This window comes from Ananas comosus, linkage group 18 (assembly GCF_001540865.1).
Source record: "Ananas comosus cultivar F153 linkage group 18, ASM154086v1, whole genome shotgun sequence".
Classification (NCBI taxonomy): Eukaryota; Viridiplantae; Streptophyta; class Magnoliopsida; order Poales; family Bromeliaceae; genus Ananas; species Ananas comosus.
Window position 1 is genome coordinate 2,150,369 of NC_033638.1, and position 19,204 is coordinate 2,169,572.

The window sequence follows — 19,204 nt, forward strand, 5'->3', positions numbered from 1 at the left end:
GAGAACTGCACCACTGGCGTGCGCGCGCGCGCCGGCGTCGAGAGAGAGAAAGAGAAGAAAGAAGAGAGAGAGAGGACTCTCCTCCACTCCCCACTACCCCTCCTTTCCTCTGCCTCCCCCCCCCCCCCCCGCTCTCTGATTCCTCTTCCCCTCTCTCTCCTCCTTTTTCCTCTCCCTCCGCCTTCCCCCAGCTCGTCTATCTTTTCTCCTTCCCCCCTTCTCCCAGCGCACTGGGTCGCGGCGGTGGATGGGAGAAGCCGGGGGCGGAGGTTTTGTCACGCCCCAAACCCGAGGCGTAACAGACGCCGCATACCTGCTAAACTAGTAAGTATGCAAGGCTACAGAATCATACGGAAACTAGCAAAAAGATAATTACAAATTTTTCACTAAATTCAAATAATCATAAGGTGAGACTAAGAAATTAAATTTTAACTAAAATCAAACGAAATTCTAACATTTATAAAACTAAGCTTACTACGAATCATAAGAGAGATTCAGTCCACAAAAATACCATAAGAAACAAAGGTGGGTACGAAGAAATGAGGAAATAAAAACAGATAACAAACGATCATCCACGTAGTCTAAAGATTCACATCCAAAAATACTAGATAGAAAAACAAAAGGGATTAAAATCAAAACTAGCTACATCTAACATTCACTCGATTTCAGCCCGCCCGGCAAATCAGTCTCGGTACCTGGGTAAGCAACCATACACCACATTAGTCGGATTAAGCATACAATACAAATAAACAATTGAATACAAAAATTATTTCTAGCGACTGGTTTTTTTTAATTTGCAAAATTTTAGAAAACAAGAATTATCAAATTTAAAATTCAGATCATATTGAAACTATAACTTTACAAAGCATTTCTCTTTAAACAAATAATGAAATAAATATTAAGTCTCCGGCAACTAACTATATTATATGATCCGTTGGCGAGATTCAGAGGCACCCGAAGGCGCAAACAGAACAGAGGCACCGAAGGTGCATGTACAAAACAGAGTCACCCGTAGGCGCAAACAAAACAGAGGCGCGAATAGGCGCAGGCACCCGAAGGTGCAAAACAAAGACGAAGCTCGCTTCTATAACAAAATACATGTTGACATGGCCAACATTAGCATAGCAGAATACCAAGAGACATAATAATTCAAAATGTATCCAGTTACTAATTTACAGAACAAATTATCAGGTTTCAAAAATTCTTTTTGCTAAATGAACTTGTCAATCACAGTTGAAGCTCAATTTACAGAAATATTTAATAATATGCTCAACCCTTAATTTTAAAATCTACAAAATAAAATTTTCATACAATCGGAATATTTTCCTAAATTATCTTACGAAAAACTAACGGGTGTCCGGTCGCTTACCTCAAAAGCGGCTTCTAAGCTAAGAAGCTATCCAGTCAAAAATTGCACGAAATCAATCGTCAGAACCTAAAATAGAGATATACGATTCTCTATAAGCTATTTAAAATAAACTTACAAAGAGAACATATATACATTTAGAAAGCAAGCTTATACAAAAATTTGAATTCGGATAGACTCACAGAGGTCGACAATGTCGGCTATGAATGCATGCAAAAAGGTCAAGACGGAGCACAAAAGAGATTTAGAATAATACATTGGACGAAACTCAAATTAACAATCAGGAGGATGATGAGTTCCAAATATTAAAGTTTTCAAAGAAGCAAGATAACATGAATGAAATTTTAAATAATAAACGAAGGATCTAATGCTCAAAAAGAGGGTTTTCAGATGTTGAAACATTGATATGCAAATCAATAATTAGATAAAATTAAGATGGGAACAAAAACAATATATGCCTTATTTTAGGCATTTTGTCGAACATATAGCGGACATTCAATAAGTGTGTACAATATGTGAAGTTTTATGCAACTAGATCATATAGAGGATACAAGATACGAAATTAAACGGTTCGAACGATGAAGATTAGATATAACGAAATCAAATTTTGATGGTTTCAAATTTCAATCATCATGAGGCGAGTATTCAAAATAATAATAAAACAATGAACAAAGAGGTTGGATGATCACAAGATTCGATATAGAGGTAAAATGAGGGAAAGAGAAAAACCTTCTCGAAAATGGTGAAGATGACGGCAGGATGCCAACGATAGCGAACCAAAAAAATAACGGCCAAAGAGGATTGCGGTGGAGGCGGCTACGAATGATGGCAACGATCGGATGGCGTCGCGCGCGCACTTGCGAAACGACAGAAGTCGTACGGACGCGGTGAGGAGGAGAGAGAGAGTCGTGCGGGAGGGGGAAAAAGGTTGATCGGGTGAGGGTTAGGAAAAAAACTAATTACGTTAGATACTAATTAGGTAACAAAATGCCGCCGAGTCCCTCGAAGATTGAAAATTACGAAAAGGTCCAAACTTAATAAGAATAGAAGTCAAAACAATAGGTTTAAAAGAATGGGATGTTACATTCTCCCCTCCTAAAAGAAGTTTAGTCCTCTAAACTTAACATATCTTAGCTCTCGAAGGGCTAAACCCACCAAACCCGTTGGTGTAGCACTTTGTCCCGCATAGCACTTAGTTCTCACACTTCCGGCTGGTAATGGTCCTGATTTGTCTGTCTGTGATCTGGTTTGGACCCGACGAGGAAGTCAGGGTCAGGGAGAGTTTGTAACGGCCCCAATAGTCCCACATCGGATGGGATACTCATTACGATCAGTTTATATGAGGCCTACACGCTAGTAATAATAACTGGGCTTAAGCATTTTGGGCCGATGGTTTGGGCCCAACGAGTTATTGTTGCTAGCAGGTCGGGTCGTTGCAGGCTTAAATATAAATTTTTGTCAATTTTCTTAAAATAGAGCTGGCCGCAATTTTTGTCAATTTTTGTCTATTTTATTTTCTTTATTTCTAATTTTCTTAAAGAGAGCCTAAACATGTTTTCATTAGTGCACAACAAACTAGAAAAAAAAATCTATTTTTTTCCTACAGGCGATGAGCCAAGATTATATAAAAACTGAATTTTAAATTTTCAAAAAATTCCAAATAATTTTAAATTTTTTTTAATAATTTTAGAAATTTTAATTTAGAATATTTTTTTTATTGGGACGATAACTCTGAAAAGACAGATTTCCTATCTTTTCTTTCAACTCAGGAAAAATACGATGGGGGGGGGCTAATTCGAATCCCTCGGGTAAAATAAGAACAGCACCCACATTCAAACCCCCTTTTTTACCGGTGGTAGAGCGCGCCCCTGATAATTGCGTCTCGAAGCCTGAGGTAGTAAAAAAAAGTGGGATACTGTATTTTAGAAATTAGGAAGAAATGTTAGAAAATAGCTAATAAATGGACAAAAATTGCGCAAATTTTAAGAAAATTAGAAAAAAAAAAAAATTTTTGAATAAAAATAAGAGAGAAATAAAGAAAAGAAAGAAATAGAAGGAAGAGAAGAAAAAGATAGAATTTTAAGGAAAAATAAATATTCGCCAGCATACAAAGCAATCGAAAAAAATAAGATAACACTATGATTGTAATAACCGATCAATTAAGGTTGATTTGGATTAATTAAATTATATTTGGATTTAATTCAGATTTAAATCGATTAGAGATGGGCGTTAAGCCTACAATTTAAAAAAAAAAAAAACTAAAACCTTAAAAAAAGAGAAAAGCTAATAGAAAATATATTAGGATTAGCATCGTGGGGAAGAAGAAGATGGGAAGAGTTCGGGATACCCACTCCTCTCTCTCTCTTTTTCCTTCTTTTTTTTCCCTTTTTTCTAACTTTTTTTTTTTTATTTTGTATAGTTGTGGATCACATAAAAAAATTTAAAATTAAAATTAAAATTTAGAGCGGGAGCAGGCGTGGGCGCGAGCCGGCGTGGAGCGGGTTGTTTTTTTTCCTCCTTTTTCCCTGTGGGACGCACAATCTTTTTCCTTTTCTAACTTTTTTTATTTTGTAGGGTTGTGGATCACATAGAAAAAATAAAAAAAAAAATTTAATATTTGATATTTTAAAATATTGAATTTTAAAATTTAAAATTTAAAACTTAAAATTTAAAATTGTATATTTTACCTAAATTACTAAAACTAAAATTTTACTGTTTTAACTTTTAAATTTTAGATCCTATATTTTAGATTTTAAATTTTATATTCAAATTATGAATGCTAACAGTTTAAAACTTCTTTTTTAAATTTTAAATAATATAAAATGTTGAAGTTTAAAATTTAAAATTAGATTTGAAAATTAAAAAATTTAAACTTAAATTTAAAAATTTAAATGATAACAACGGAAATATAGAAATATATTTTTATATACTTTTATCTAAATTTTAGTAAATAATAATGAACAGTCTATTTAAAATATTTTAAAAATTTCGTAAATTTACCACCGCGAAGCTCGGGCTTTCACTAGTATCTATAGAAATATTAATTCTTGAGTTCTACTGTGCTCTACGTGACGCCTCCTCAGCGTCCCTTCTCTACCGTTCCCTCTCGTGCCCCTTCGAAGCCTCCCTGCATTGGGGGGGGGGGGGCTTCGGTGGCTCGTTGATAGGTTTCAGCGTGCTGGAGGCCGTGCTCACCTTTCGGAGCACTGCCGGCCACTTTGGCACGCGCATGAGCCCGGCGGAGTCCCGGTGCAGTTTTTTTTTGTGACTTCTGGTGAGTTCGGCAACCAGTTTTGGGAAACCGATTCCCGAGGGGCTATGATTGTGGGATTGTGAGTTAGCGATATGTGTTAGTGGGTTAGGTTCTAACCCGGTAGACCTTTCGTAGGTTCGGTTGCACCGTCTTCACAGTCAAGAGATTTTCGTCAGACACGTACAGGTGGGTACTTTGATCCGATGTCGGTACAGTGGTGCACGCTCGGTGACGTTTCCTTTACTTGTTGTTTATATCATTTATCTTATACATGTTGAGCCTTGCACCCATGCTATTTCCTTATTTACTCTACTTAGTTGTTGCCAGGTGTAGTATCATATGTAGGAGTAGAATAGACTTTATCTGTATATGATATCTGTGACGTGGTCGGTCGGTTCTCTTATGTGATCTCCATGACCTGGTTGGTCGACGTTGCATCTCCTATACTTGTGATCTGGTTGGTTGATTTGATTACATGATGACCCATGTGGTTGGTGTGCCCTAGGGGGCAGGATTGTCGGCTGGTTGCCGACGGTTGATCATTGAGCATATTGCATTGATCGCCCGATACTCGTCCCATTTCACGAACACTGGTGGTCTGATCCACCGCAAGGGGTGTTTTTTTTCGGAAAAGTGGTTGCAGGTGTCAACCCGTAAGCCCTAGAGGGGTTATATGCATGGTAGAGTAGTAGTGGCACTGGCTTGAGGTTTGCGGTGCGGACAAGGAGAGCATTGGTTTCAGATTGGATACGTTTGGACTGATTGTCCCGTTGATGCATGCATACAGTAGCTGTAGTGGTTTATCTACACACATTTCATTACTTGTTTATCTTAGCTACTGTACTACCGTTATCCATATCCTTGTTTATCTCCATGACTAGTGAGTACCCCTCGTCTTCGTCGGCTTGCGGTACCCACTGGGAGGGGAGACATGTTTACATGTTCTCACCCCCCGCCTCCATTACAGGTGACGTCGCAGGTCCGAGTGGGACAGCTGGTGAGGAGCGTGTCTAGCGTACGATAGAGCTCCGTCCCGTGTCGATTATTTCTTTACCCTTCATACTTGAATAAACAATTTAGACATATTATGGTTTAGTTTTGTTATATTATTTGAATATCTGAGTTTTCAGTTGGATTTATGAGGTAATAAAAAGAATTTGTGGAGTTCAAATGTTGAATGGTTTTCTACCCCTCGTGGTAGCGTTTCTAAAAGATAAAAGTTCCCGTGTAGGGAACAGTTTTTAAAAGGTTTTCTGTGGATTTTGTATCTTATTATTTTAAAATCTGTTATGGGTTGGAAACGTTTTAACTGATAGATGTAGATTTATGTTTAAATATTGAATGTATAACTGTGATGTGAATGGTGAATGAATGATTGTATAGTTGTTTCTATATTCATTTAGTTGTGGTTATATCCTGTTTTACATCTTGTACTTGTGCGACGCCGTGCAAATACAGAGGAGACTCTGTCCGTGTGATCAGTGAACTCTCTGTATTTGTGGCGGATCTGGCATACCTTGGGGTCAGATCTTTCAAAAAAAAAATTTTAGCTATTTCTGCTGTGTTTTCAAACAAAAATGGACCCCGGGACATGACATTAGTTTTGATCTATTTTAAGATTTAAGTTCAAATGCGAGGATAGTGGAGATATTATATATTTCTGACGAATTGAAAATTTCTGGACATAAAAAAATTAGTTAAAAAGATAGAGACATTTTCGTAATAAAATTCATATTTAATTTAAAATTTAAATTTTTATTTTGATCCATTTGAATATTTAAATTCAAATGCGAGGATATATTTAATTCAAAATTATGATAGGTTGAGAAAATTTTTAAGAAACGATAAGAAAATATTAAAATTTTGATGAGATATTTAAGAAACGTGTGGATATTATGTCACGCCCCGCGACCGCCCGCCTATTTGGCCGAGTCGCGGCGCCGCAATAGACCGCCGAACGGACAGGATTTTTCCTGTACCGCGGACAGAATCTCCTCTGTACATTCAAGGCGTCGCAATCAATATAATGTGGAAAGTTCCAACCAGGAACACATTTCAATCAAAGATTGCATAATGGAAGGTATCAAACAACATAACACATCCTATGTTATTACATGCATTCACATTCATATATTTTTACATCACAATTCTCATTTGATTCTTACACTAGCTTTCACTTAACTTCCAAATACAATCCGATTTAACATGATTATTACAACTTGATTCTTTTTATTCTTTACATCCCTAAGCAAAGCCGACTTAGGGTACCGCTATCTCTGGTCTCGGTGGTAGGGCGCTAACTATGGAGCTACGCCCTCGCCTCGCGCCGCTCACGTGGGAACCTGTACCCCCAAAAACAACACGGGGGTGAGAACTATATAAATATAGTTCCCAGTGGGTACGGCCACCCAAGGAAAGAGCTCGACCCACAGGTCCAAGGAGGCACTGCAACATATTAGTCCAACAAATATCCAACAGATATATATATATATATATGCGATAATTGAAATACATGTCATGCCTCACAACCATGCAATATGAAAATCATGCGATTTATGCAACCAATTAGTAGTTCAATCGATACTACTTTAATCCTGCTATTCAAAGGTCATTCAATTGACTTCGAAGTTATTCCACTATTTTAAATTCATATCAATTACAATTCTGATCATATGGTCTCATTTACCTTTATCAACTATCCACCCGACTCGGTCTTGAGTCAATCATTCGCGGAGTACCGCGTAAAGCCAGGCTCGAGGCGAAGGACGTCTCACTTGCACCTCAGCCTTAAGTCCACTCAACTAGGATATTGCTACAGCTCATGTGCTTGTTACCCAATCTCTTGGCTAACCCGAAGGTTTCGCCCTCAACAAACTCACCAACCCAAAATCCCATTAACCGGGAAGATACCCGCTACAACCCGGTGGGACCGTCCTCTGGGGAGATACCCGCTACAACCCAGTGATGTCGACTCCGGAGCACATCGCCCGAGGGGGAGCTACCACAACCTCGAGCAAGGACTAAAGGTGAGTATGATCAATGATCAAATCCAAAATCTTGAGGATGTCAAGTTCAATCCATTCCTTAACTTTAGGAAGACTATGCTCAAATGACCCTAACTCTAGGGTTGAAATGTCATAATATTTCCATCATTCTTTTCTTTGCATTCTTTACTATCACTTGTGTCATATACACTACTATATTCTTGGACTCATGCCACACTTGTTTTCTAAGTGTTCAACATGCCATAAGTGTTTCCACTATACTAATCATATGCCACTCGATCTAATATATATAGATTGTCCACGTCACATATCATAGTTCATATGTCATTGTTTTCCAATGTCGAGTTCTCTAATTCACCTAGAGTTTATCGACCCAAGTTCAACATGCATGTGTCATTTAATATAATCCACAATATGTCAATATACATTCATCTAGTATATTCTACACTAAATCAACATGCACTCATTCATCATATTCCACAATATGTCTACATATATATACCAACCATTCATATGCCATCCAACATGTTTCATAATTTATCAACATGCATATTACCTCTAACATATTACTATAACATTATTTTCATGCATTCATGTGACAATTAACTCATGCATTCATCTAGCATTTAACACATTATATGTCATTATGCATTTTATCTCAATAGTAAGTAACATCAACTATATGCATCAATTAGAAAACTATTACTCTTAGACATATAGGCGACCTAGTCGCTTCGGTAAGCACAACCCACCTCATTTCGCATTCCGATTGCTTGTCGACACTTGCAATCGGCCTCCTGCGACACCCGGCACCCGGTTTGGCCCGATCTCTCGCGCGACCACCGGAACGGCCTCCAATTCACGATCCGAAAATTAAAGGTCTTCGGTTATGTGTCACGATGCTTCAAATCTGTTTTCATGAGTATACGATGTCGCATCGGCCCTCCAGGCGGAAACGAAGCCTAAACGTCTGTTTCTTTAATAACTTCGCAACGGCTCGACGAATCACCGAACCGACTTTGCCAACGCGTTCGTTTACCTAACAATTAGATTTACGGAGGGTCAAATGAGATCAAACCCTCATATTTACAAAACTAGCATTTTGAATCCTAAGTTTACTACTAGGTAAAAACCCACCATTAGGGCCTTGATTTCAAGCATCAATCCTCTAATTAGCATGCTAGAATACCTCTAAACCCATTCTTAGAGCTTAAAAATCAAACTAGAGAGAAATGCCATTAAAAGGTTTGAAGCTTACCTTCAAAGCTTGCTCTCTAATGGCCAATGAGGAAGGTGAAGAAGATGACTTTTCTCCAAGCTTCCTTCTCCATCAAAACCCTCTCTTTTGGGAGAGAATTAGAGAGAGTAAATGGAGGTTTCTCTCTCTCCATCTACATGCGTGTGTGTGTGTGTTGCATTCGGCTGAGGAAGAAGAAAGGGACAATCCCCTTTTTACAACTTAGTCCCTCAACTATGCACTATTCAATCCAGGCAGTAGTTTAGCAGTTCGGAACAGTTGGAGCCCTTCTGAATGTCCGTTTGAGCTCAAATTTGACAGATAGGCTCAGTTTAATGTACTGAGTAAGAATATATTTTAAATTTTCAGTTTCGACCCCATTTGGTCACCGAAAACTGTACCGAACTGTAATCTTTATCAGATTGCTGTCGGATTTTATTTCTCACTCTATGGGTGTCAGAAAAATATGAAACTTTAAATCTAGCATCATAAAAATATTTCTGACTTATCCTCCAATTTTCATAATTTTCTGAGACTGTGTATTTTCTGCTAATTTATCTGTCCCATTTCCAACAGAAAATTCTAGATCTTCTGTTTTCATTCCGATTTCAGCACAAGTCACTTATGACTTATGTTTTATTTTTATAAATCCAATAAAAATAGTTTCTCACACTATTTTTATTTATTTTTATTTTTATATCAAAATCTGGTATGTTACATATTATGTGTGAGAAAGGTTAACTGGATATTATGTAGGTGGTTAACGTATATGATAAGTGGATTAATGAGATATTTGAGAAATTTACGTATATTACGTTGAGAAAGGATTGACGGGAACGGAAATTACGTGTGAGAAGGAAAATATTTAAGAAACACGTAGATAGAAGATATGATATAAATGCGAGGGTATTATTGTCACAAAAAGTGACAGATTGTCACGCCCCGGATGTCTCGTTTTTCCGGGCACGCCGACAAAGCCGCCGTATACAAAGAAATTTCCCTTGTATACGAAGCGACATCAGTACCTGTAAATCAAACAATACTACAAACAGTAGTATAGAGCTGCTCGAGTAAACAAAAGCTAAACANTCACGCCCCGGATTTCTCGTTCCCCGGGCACGCCGACAAATCCACCGTATACAAAGAAATTTTTCCTATATACGAAGCGACAACAGTACCTGTAAACATACAATACTACAAACAGTAGTATAGAGCTGCTCGAGTAGACAAATACTAAACAAACTGAGTTTCATATATATAGCCCAAATCCAAAATACAGAGCTACTCGCACTGGCGAGTTAAGTATGCTATGTACATAAACTCGAAACAAAACGTCTACCTGCAGTAGGAGTGCCTCTAGCTCAGCTCGTCGGGTAGGGCTCTAACTCGCGACGCCCTTGCCTCGATCCTGATCCGCGGAAGGCGCAGCAGCCGAAACCTGTGGCTCTGCAAAACAGGGGTAACAACTGGGCGTGAGAACTAGTGTAAAAACAAGTAGTCCTCAGTGGGTGCCCCCCTAAACAACATCGGTCAACCCACTAAATCTACAGATGGGAGCCAGGATAGTAGTAAATGCAGGAATAAAATCTACCGCTATGAATCACTACACTATCATGCTCTACACTAGCCAACTGTAGGAAATGTCAAATCTGAACCAATCCAATCGGGACTGTAAGCATACCCGTCCCTGAGACTGTGAACACACCCGTCCCTGCCCAGTTGTGACTATCCAGCTACCTCCACACTACTAGTCCGTGGAGAGCAAGTCCAACCGGCATGACCAACGCGAAAGCATAGCGCCCGTCTCCGAAGTGGCACTCGTGGGAGCTACCCAACCGAGTATGCAGTGTATCGCTGTCGAACTCAATCGGCTCTCAAAAGCCAAAGTTCAGTAACCGACTCAAACTGGTCTAACAACCAACAGGTAACGTGCCCTCGGCACAATCCGACGCCAAAAAGGCGATACGGGTCCACCGTCAACCCCGACGGCACCCAACAGTCCGGAACAGCCTGAACGCTACTGTAAAAATATACTCGGCATCCCGACACGAGCGTAACTGAAAGCTAAACTATCTGGACTACTCACTATGAGGATACTGCTACAGTATAAAATAATACAACGGCCCCTAGGGCTAAATCAGGTAGTTTAACATATGCCGATTCCAATCGTGTTTTCTCCTAAGTCAAATCCCAGTCCAACATGTACATTTAAGATTTACTAGTCATGTTCTCAATACTGATTTTATCCAGGATAGCATCACGAACGTCAAGCTACAACATGATTACCGAAACTGAAAAATCATACATGTCGACGATTACGGTACTTAGGAATAAACAGATGTAAACCCACCTCGAAAGCTATCCCCTGGCAGCGGTACACTCTCACAGCTGTGGCGCCACCTGCTGGGTCGATCGTAGCCCTTCGAACCCAAGAATCGCGCTAACTCCAAGCTCTACACCAAACAATTCACCGTTTCAGTCCAGTTTTTGCAGCAGTGGAGTACAACAAGGATTTGACCAAGCTAACCTTCACCAAATCTGGAAAATAAGGGTTTCATGGATTCCTCTCGAAGTCCCGAATCCAAGGAACCAAGTCTCGTCGCGATCCGACATTCCTACGTCGCGTACAAGCTGAAATACACACGGTCGACGGTGAATTTCAGCAAAATAGCATTTCGAGTAGAAATAGCAGAATCAGCTGAAACCTCGGAGGAATTGGAGAATAGCTCACCACACCCGCTGTCCAACTCCGGTGCGTCGACGATAACAGCAACGACTCGCGCTGCCCCGACATCAAGTACGTGCTCGATCGGTTCTGCGGCGCGACGTCGACAACGAAATATCTCCGCGGCACTCCTCAAGCTTGTCCCCTGCTTCAGTCGCACGAGAAAGAGAGAGAAACGAGAGACTTAATTAGTGAAGTGCATGCACACCCTCCTTAATTAAATAGATATGCATGCAATGGGAGGGGGTGTACGTGCAAGTTGCTAAGCACATGCATGTTGATGAGCATGCATGGGTACACGTGGCTCCAAGCCACCATAATTAGTATGCAACCCACTCAAAGAAACTAATTAATTACATAATAAATAAAACAAGGATACTACATCCTCCCCCACTACAAAGAGTTTCGTCCTCGAAACTCAAACATACCTTTGCTCAGGCATCAAACAAAAAGGGATAGGCCTCCCTCATCACCGTCTCAGACTCCCAGGTCGCCTCCCGCTCATCATAATTATTCCACTGCACTTTCACATACGGGATGACTCGACTGCGCAATTCTTTTGTCTCCCGAGCAAGAATCCGCAACGGTCGCTCCTCGTATCTCAGATCCTCGCCAATCTCAAGTGGAGTGAAGTCAATCACATGAGAGGGATCGAAAACGTATCTCCTTAATGCTGAGACGTGGAAAACATCATGGATGCCAGCAAAGTCGCGCAGGGGTAGAGTCTATCCTGAGCCAACCGGTCGGATACGCTCCAATACCTCGAAAGGGCCAACGAAAACGTGGACTAAGCTTCCCACTGTACTCCAATCGGCGTATTCCCTTGTGACGGCGAGACTTTGACGAAAACATGAATCTCAACCTGAAACTCCAAGTCTCGTCTCCTCAGTAATCGCGTAGCTCCTCTGTCGGCTCTGTGCTGCTTTAAAGGTGTGTCGAAACGACTCTCACTTTTCCTAGCTCAAGTAGAAAATCTATGGTCAAGTGTCTGCCGCCACCCACATCATCCAAAATAGGGGGATCGACATTTGCTGCGTCCATACAACGCCTCAAACGGAGGCCATCTCCCGAATGCCTCGTTGATAGCTGTTTTTGTACGCAATTGAACCAGTCCCCATGTCGATACACCTCCTCCAAATTGTCACGCCCCGGGGACCGGATGCCCAAATTTGGCCCGACCCAGAGCACACGCTCAACAGACGCCGACGGACAGAGCTTCCCCCAGTCCGCCAAGGCTCATCACCAGTACAATTTCAATAGAAGTGCAATCTGCCGGAAAATACACAAATGGCTTACAGAGGGTAAGCAATATAGCTTTAGTGAAAGAGAAAAACTAAACATTCACAAGTTACATGATTCATTTGGATCATATACATTTGCATTATCTCAAGTAATTTTCGAATTCTTACATTCACGTTTTCCTCAAAATAGGAATTTACATTCTTTTCATTCACCATCACTTATTCATCAAGTCAAAAGTGATAAAAGGGGTGTCTACTAACAAATGGGTACCAACATCCGAGTGGCCTCCTGTCTAAGGCGCCGATACCTTTTACCGCGGTCGTCGCCGGCCGCTCGTCCCGGCTTGTGGAAATAGTGGCGTGAGAACTACAACAAAGTTCCCAGTGGGTTCGGCTCAACATCACCGACTTTCCACTTAGGACTAAGTGAGGCCCATAGTAGAAAGGATAAGCAGGTTATATAACCAATCTTACAGCTATGCTTATATGCCTGAACAATTAGCAATAGAAATATGTCAACATAAATAGATGCAGGGGGTTATGAGTGTTTTAGTTCTTTTCACTTTATCTCTTAGTTCTTTATTCTTTGTTCTTTAATCAATTGAGGCTAGCCCGAGGGTTTCGCCACTTTATCATTGCCTCCACATTAAGATCCATCATCGCGAGGAATCTCACAGCTAGGACCGTCCTTCGGGTTACTCCAACCCGGTGCATACTCCGTGAGCGCATCGCCGAGGGGGAGCGACGCCGAAGCACGGAACTTCATAGCAAGTATGTCATATCCTTAATCTCAAAGGATTTTATAAGTTATCAACTACTTTGACTCTTACACTAGCTCTAGTGTTCTTTACATCACTTTGATGTTGAAACTCATGCAATCACATTCTTTAGCATTTCTTTTACTTTTGCTTAATCTCTTAGCACAATATATTCTTTAGTTCCCCAATTTACTATACTTAGGCTTGTCATTTTCATCATTCTTTACACTTCATTGGTTCTTTGATCACAACTAACTATGTGTCTCTTTACTTTACATTTTCAAATGCCACTCGACTATGTCGATTGTCACTCTGTTCTTTTGCCTCACTTTGGGTGCACCCACTTTTCTCTCATGCATACATATAGGGTTTAACTTTCATTACAGGTTCGTTAACCATACATTATGCAAGTTTCTCACATCATGCACATCACATCTTTCATTTTTTACTCTAAAATGCATGCAACAAATATATTATATGTCAACTTGAATGACACATTAGGATAGAGTAGAATTTCCAATGAAGTTGAGAAGCACACCACTCGTAGGTCAATTATAGGTGCTCGACGATTTCTTGAGATATTTTTAAATCCCTTCGTTCTTTACCTGCGCCCAAAACGAAGCCCATATTTAGGGCCTTATTGCCCTACTTACTTCATTTTCTTTGACGCTCTTTGACAACGCGTCTTTAAGCGACAGATTTTATAATAACGTTGATATCAATTGTATAATCCGGTGCACCAACGCGTCGGAAATACCCCATTAGATTTTTTAGAGGGTCAATTGCACTTTAGAAACCCTCACATGAGCAAAAGCCCCAATTTGGTGCCCTAGCCTCTCCACATCACTCATGTTCAAACCTAGCAGTTTGATCTCATTGGGAAGTCAAAAGTAGCTTCATTACACTCTAAAGAACCATTAGAACCTCTTGGCTTTCCAAACCCTAGTTTGCATTTCACTTAGAGTGGCCCAGCTCACTCTAAAGCAAACCAGGGTTTTGATCTACTAAGAAGCAAAAGAGAGCTTATACTACTAGATATTCCTATTAAAAACCTTTCTAGGTTCATTCAAACCCCATTCTAGGCTTTTACTAATTAGGGGTTCAAAGCTTACCTCAAGACTTCCCTTTTCTTCAAACTAGAGATGAAGGAGAAGGAGTTTTCTTCACTTTTCTTCTTCTTCTCACTTTCTTCTCTTCTTCTCTTTCTTTTCTTCTTTCTCCTTACTTTTCTTTTTCTTCTTCTCTTTTTTGTTTTCTAGAGATGAGAGAGGGAGAGGAAAAGGAGTGTGAAGGGCTAGTGAGAAATGAGAGAAATTTCTCTTTACCCCAATACTATACTCAATGGGGGTTGCCCAAAATGCAAAAAACCCCTCAACATTCACTTAATGCACTGCCCGAACTGGGCAGTTTCGCGCAGGGCACGAGACCGGTCTCCCGAGCACGGACCGGTTCCGAACCGTCTCACCTGCGCTGCCAGAGCCGCCTGCGCGCAGTGCAAACCGCTCCTCCTTATGGCCGGTCTCTGGGACGGTCATCTCAGGCAGAGAGAGGCTTCCCGAGAGCCTACCTTCCAGGACTTAGCGATTTTCGGCTGGTCTCATTCTGCACGCTGTCTCGGGCGGACCGTCTCGCTTCCCTTCAGGGACCGTCCCCGAGAGCTTGAAATCTGCAGTTTTGCCAGAATTCAATTCTTTAGCTCTCGAAAACCATCACAACTCATTTTTAATCATTTTAAACACTTCGGACTTTTCGAAAAGTGTTCCATCTCGCACTTGGTCAATTGACTAAAGTTCGACATTTTATTCGAATTTTCGGTTTATATTACCAAAAATTCAGGACGCCATGCCCTCAGCATGATTCTCAAGAGTCTTATGGTCCGCTCTAGAACTGACCATCTGTTCTGTGTTGGAACGCTGTACTAAAATACAGCTGTAGTGCAAGGTGTCTGAAGGCACTCGCTCCAAAACCTTGGGATACAAACCTCGGGTCTCTGTCTGATATCAATCGACACTTGCACGCCCGTGCAACCTGACGATCTCATCTAGACGTATTAGGCTGTGCGAGTCTCTCCCTGGACCAGGTAGTCATGACCGGTTAGGAACGTGGCCAGACTGTCAGTCTGTCACTATCGACCCCAAATCGCGTTAGCACCCTGCGCTAGGCAATCAACGACGAAGGTCCATCGTGATGCACTCCCATTTTCACTCGCATGGCAGACTCTGAAGCTGTGCCAGCAGGCACTGATGCTCGGCCCTTCACCTGTTGCAATGTCAAACACATAAGCACATATCTGCCAAAGAGCCCTCTTCGATCCAGGCCCCAGGAATTGTGGCTTTAAGATCCTTATACTTTTGGTTCCCCCAGGCGTGAAACCGTATAATGGGAAACAATGAGCCTCTCTCAAATATCTGCTGACAATCTCAGAATCCACAGGCCACACACAGTGCGTTCTGTACGTATACTCCGAACGTTCAAAGCCAAATCCCTCAGCCTACCCCCTGTCTAGCTGCATTCTAATACTCAGACAAGTACGCGATTCCACTCTGTTCTCTCAGATCCTAGTTCCAACGAGTGGGCCGTGTAACAAAAGAGACGTCAGCCTCGCCGTAGACCCAGGGGGTACTATCTGTGAGTCCCAGGCCGCTGTTGCTCCTCGAGTAGGGGTCTCTGCTCAGTAATCCTCAGAACTAAGCTCCTGCCATCGATTTCCTGCTTCAAAATCTGTCACAACATGTCGCGCTCAATCCGACTCGGGCACTGGGGTGCATGTGATCTCTGGATACTTGATACAATTCATAGTCCTTTCAGTAACTCCAAACCCCGCGCGTGTTGAGGTTCAGCTACACCTCTGTGTGAACAGATACTTGAGACTTTGATGATCGTTGAAAACCTCGCCAGTGTCGCCGTACAAGTCAATGCCGCTAGCACTTCAAAGCAAAACCCACTGCGGCAACCTGCCAAGTCATGCGTAGGGTAATTCTCTCTCATAATCTTTAACTCCGCCGTGAAGCATAAGCAATCACTACTGCTGCATCAGCACCAACCAAGTCCACTGTGCAGATCACTGTAGAATCACGAATTCATCCCCCATCGACGGCAAGGGCAAAGGATAGGAGCGACGTCGAACCTCAGTCTCAATCTGATCCAAAGCTCCTCTGACAGTCGTCGCTCCAAACAAAACGATCCCCTTCCGCCGTCGAAGCGTGTGGGGGGTGTGGAAAACTTCGCAAGCCTCTCACCAAATCGACGGTAATATCCTGCCAGGTCCCAGGACAGCTCGTACCTCAGTCACCGTCGTCGGTCTAGGGCCAATCTCGAATTGCTCTCAATCTTCTTTGGTCCACGTACTGTCACGCCCGACCGGCGGAGGAGCCTTCCGGTAGGTTGTGACCCGATTGTCAACACATATAAGGCGTCTACACAAAAGCTGAAAGCAAAACAAGTATATGAACAAATAGAGAGTGAATAACTAGCACTAATGATTATCAGACGCGAGTAAAGTTCTAATCCTTACCAAGGGTAAAGAAGTAAAGACGAGACAATTAAAAGATTCATTATAGTAGTACAATATCTGTCTCTAAAAGAAAATGGTTGGTCTCTAGTACACTCGGTAAACTCCTCAACCTCTCGCAAAAAAAGAAATATAAATCGAGATGATGCACCAGCAATCGTCCTCGAAGGAAGCTAGCTCGAAGCAAAACTCCCTTCCCGCTGGATCCCCTGCCTTACCTGCGCGGAAGGCTTGAAAAATATCGAGAAAAAGAGGGGCGCTTGAGACACTATATTTATAATTCCCAGTGGGCAATTACTGACCCTCAGCTCTATGCACCACTAGGCCGAAAAGAAAGGCGTAAGCTACCCATAATATGCAATAATGACTGCGATATGAAAGCATAATTAAAATGCTAAACTCTACTAAACTTCAAGTTACACGATGTCAGTGGTGATGCTAATCTATGATCTCAGATGGTAAATCATTAACTTTATGAATACATTATGCATAAGTTTGTCATGGCAACAAGTATGCTTTAATGCAAAAGGAGCTATCAAGTAACTACATGCCTCACCTATGCTTAAAAGATTTATAAATGTAATTCCAACTACTAAACCTATCTAGTAGTGCTTATTCCATTCCGGTTCAATGTGCATTAATCAACATGTTTTAGGACTACACAATTGTAATCCAAGCGATAATGTGCGCCTAAGTGTCGGTGGATTAGCCCGAACATTCCCACTCTAGGAATGCAGTCTATCCCTACCGACGCCCGTAAGCCATCTCGATTACCGCACGAGCGGAACACTAAAGGTCGCGTTAGGCCCTAACTCCGAAGTGCCGGCCTTGTTACGGGAGCGACCCTCGACAAGCATGTAGAATGCAGCACAAATGGCAAGCAAGCATAGTCCAAAGTCTCAAGTATCCAATCACTCATGTCTGACTAACATGGTATTATCACTAGCATCCGAAGAGTCTAGTTTAAGTCACAATTGTGAAGTTTCAACAATTGTAACGCCTAGTGCCCCTTGATGAACTTAGCAATTTGATGGTTCAACATGTATTCCAAAATCCCTCAAAATGGCCTATCACTAGGAGTCACACATGTCCTTGAGCTGCAATGGCCTCTTGATGACATTAGGGGTCTATTTCACATACCTTTTAAATGGCAATCTTAGTCAACTTTCATGTCACAATAAACTTAGGTTTAAATGCATGAGATCCAATTGTATTTACATTATAGGAAGCTATGAAACCGCATCTCGTAATAGAAATGTAAGTGCAACCATCGGTCAAACCAAGCTACTCTCTACTACATAGAGGTCCAAAATTTCATCATATATAACATAGGCCTTTTAAGCATTCTAAAATTCACAATAAATACATACAATAAGAATATGCATGCTTTTCCATTTAACGATACTTAATTAAGCACAAATGAGAATTTCTCATTGTGTGGCTAGGTCAAACCCACCGAACCGTCTCGTAGGGCTCGTTTCGCCGAACAAAGTTGTCCCCGAGTCTCAAAATACCCTAAACGTATTGAGCGACAAGATACACGGGCATTACGATCATCTTATATCATCAAACATTAATCCTAGAAGCAAAAAGGGCCAGAGCTCACCTCAAGAGTAGAAATCTTCTCCTAAGCTCCAAAAGAGAGCTAGAACCCTTCCAATCCAAGCCCTAGGAAGGTTCTAAACCAACCAATCAAGCCTCAAAAGCCCTAGGTTTTAAAAAGCCCAAAATAAACCCTAAGTCTCAAAACTAGGGTTTCATCTCAAAAAAAGCTCTAAAATCCAAAACTAGAGGAAAGGATCTTGCCAGTTACCTCTTAGAAGCCTCAAAACCAGCTCAAAGTCCTCAAACTTCAAGTGTCTTCCCTCAATCAAGCTCCAAACCTAAGCTCCAAGCTCCAAAAATGGTGAAAATAGCTCCAATAGGCAAAAGAGAGGAAAAAACCATCAAAATCCAAGCTAGAATGAGGTCAAATCCAAAAGGTGGAGGGGAGAGGTGCCCTACCTGGTTCTCCACTCTTCTCAGCCCACGGGAGAGCCCTAGGGGCGTGGGTGCTGTTATAAGAAGCCCACAATCGCAAATAAGCCCCTGCAGAACAAACTGTGCAG

The 19,204-nt window shown here is 41.4% G+C and overlaps 1 protein-coding gene and 1 long non-coding RNA gene across 2 annotated transcripts in view; both read right to left on the bottom strand.

Annotated features, from left to right (window-relative positions):
• LOC109724526 lies at positions 541 to 2,295 on the bottom strand. The gene is made up of 3 exons (XR_002219956.1): positions 2,096 to 2,295; positions 1,370 to 1,435; positions 541 to 695 (listed from the first exon to the last, which is right to left on the bottom strand). It is a non-coding gene; the product is annotated as an uncharacterized LOC109724526 (long non-coding RNA).
• Positions 15,743 to 19,204, bottom strand: part of LOC109724210 (putative leucine-rich repeat receptor-like serine/threonine-protein kinase At2g24130) — a 5,078-nt gene continuing 1,616 nt past the window's right edge. Inside the window, exons 3-4 of the mRNA XM_020252951.1 lie at positions 16,934 to 17,012; positions 15,743 to 15,844 (exon numbers count right to left, since the gene is read on the bottom strand). Of these exons, the coding sequence (XP_020108540.1) occupies positions 15,743 to 15,844; positions 16,934 to 17,012 (181 nt within the window). The remainder of the gene's footprint in view (positions 15,845 to 16,933; positions 17,013 to 19,204) is intronic.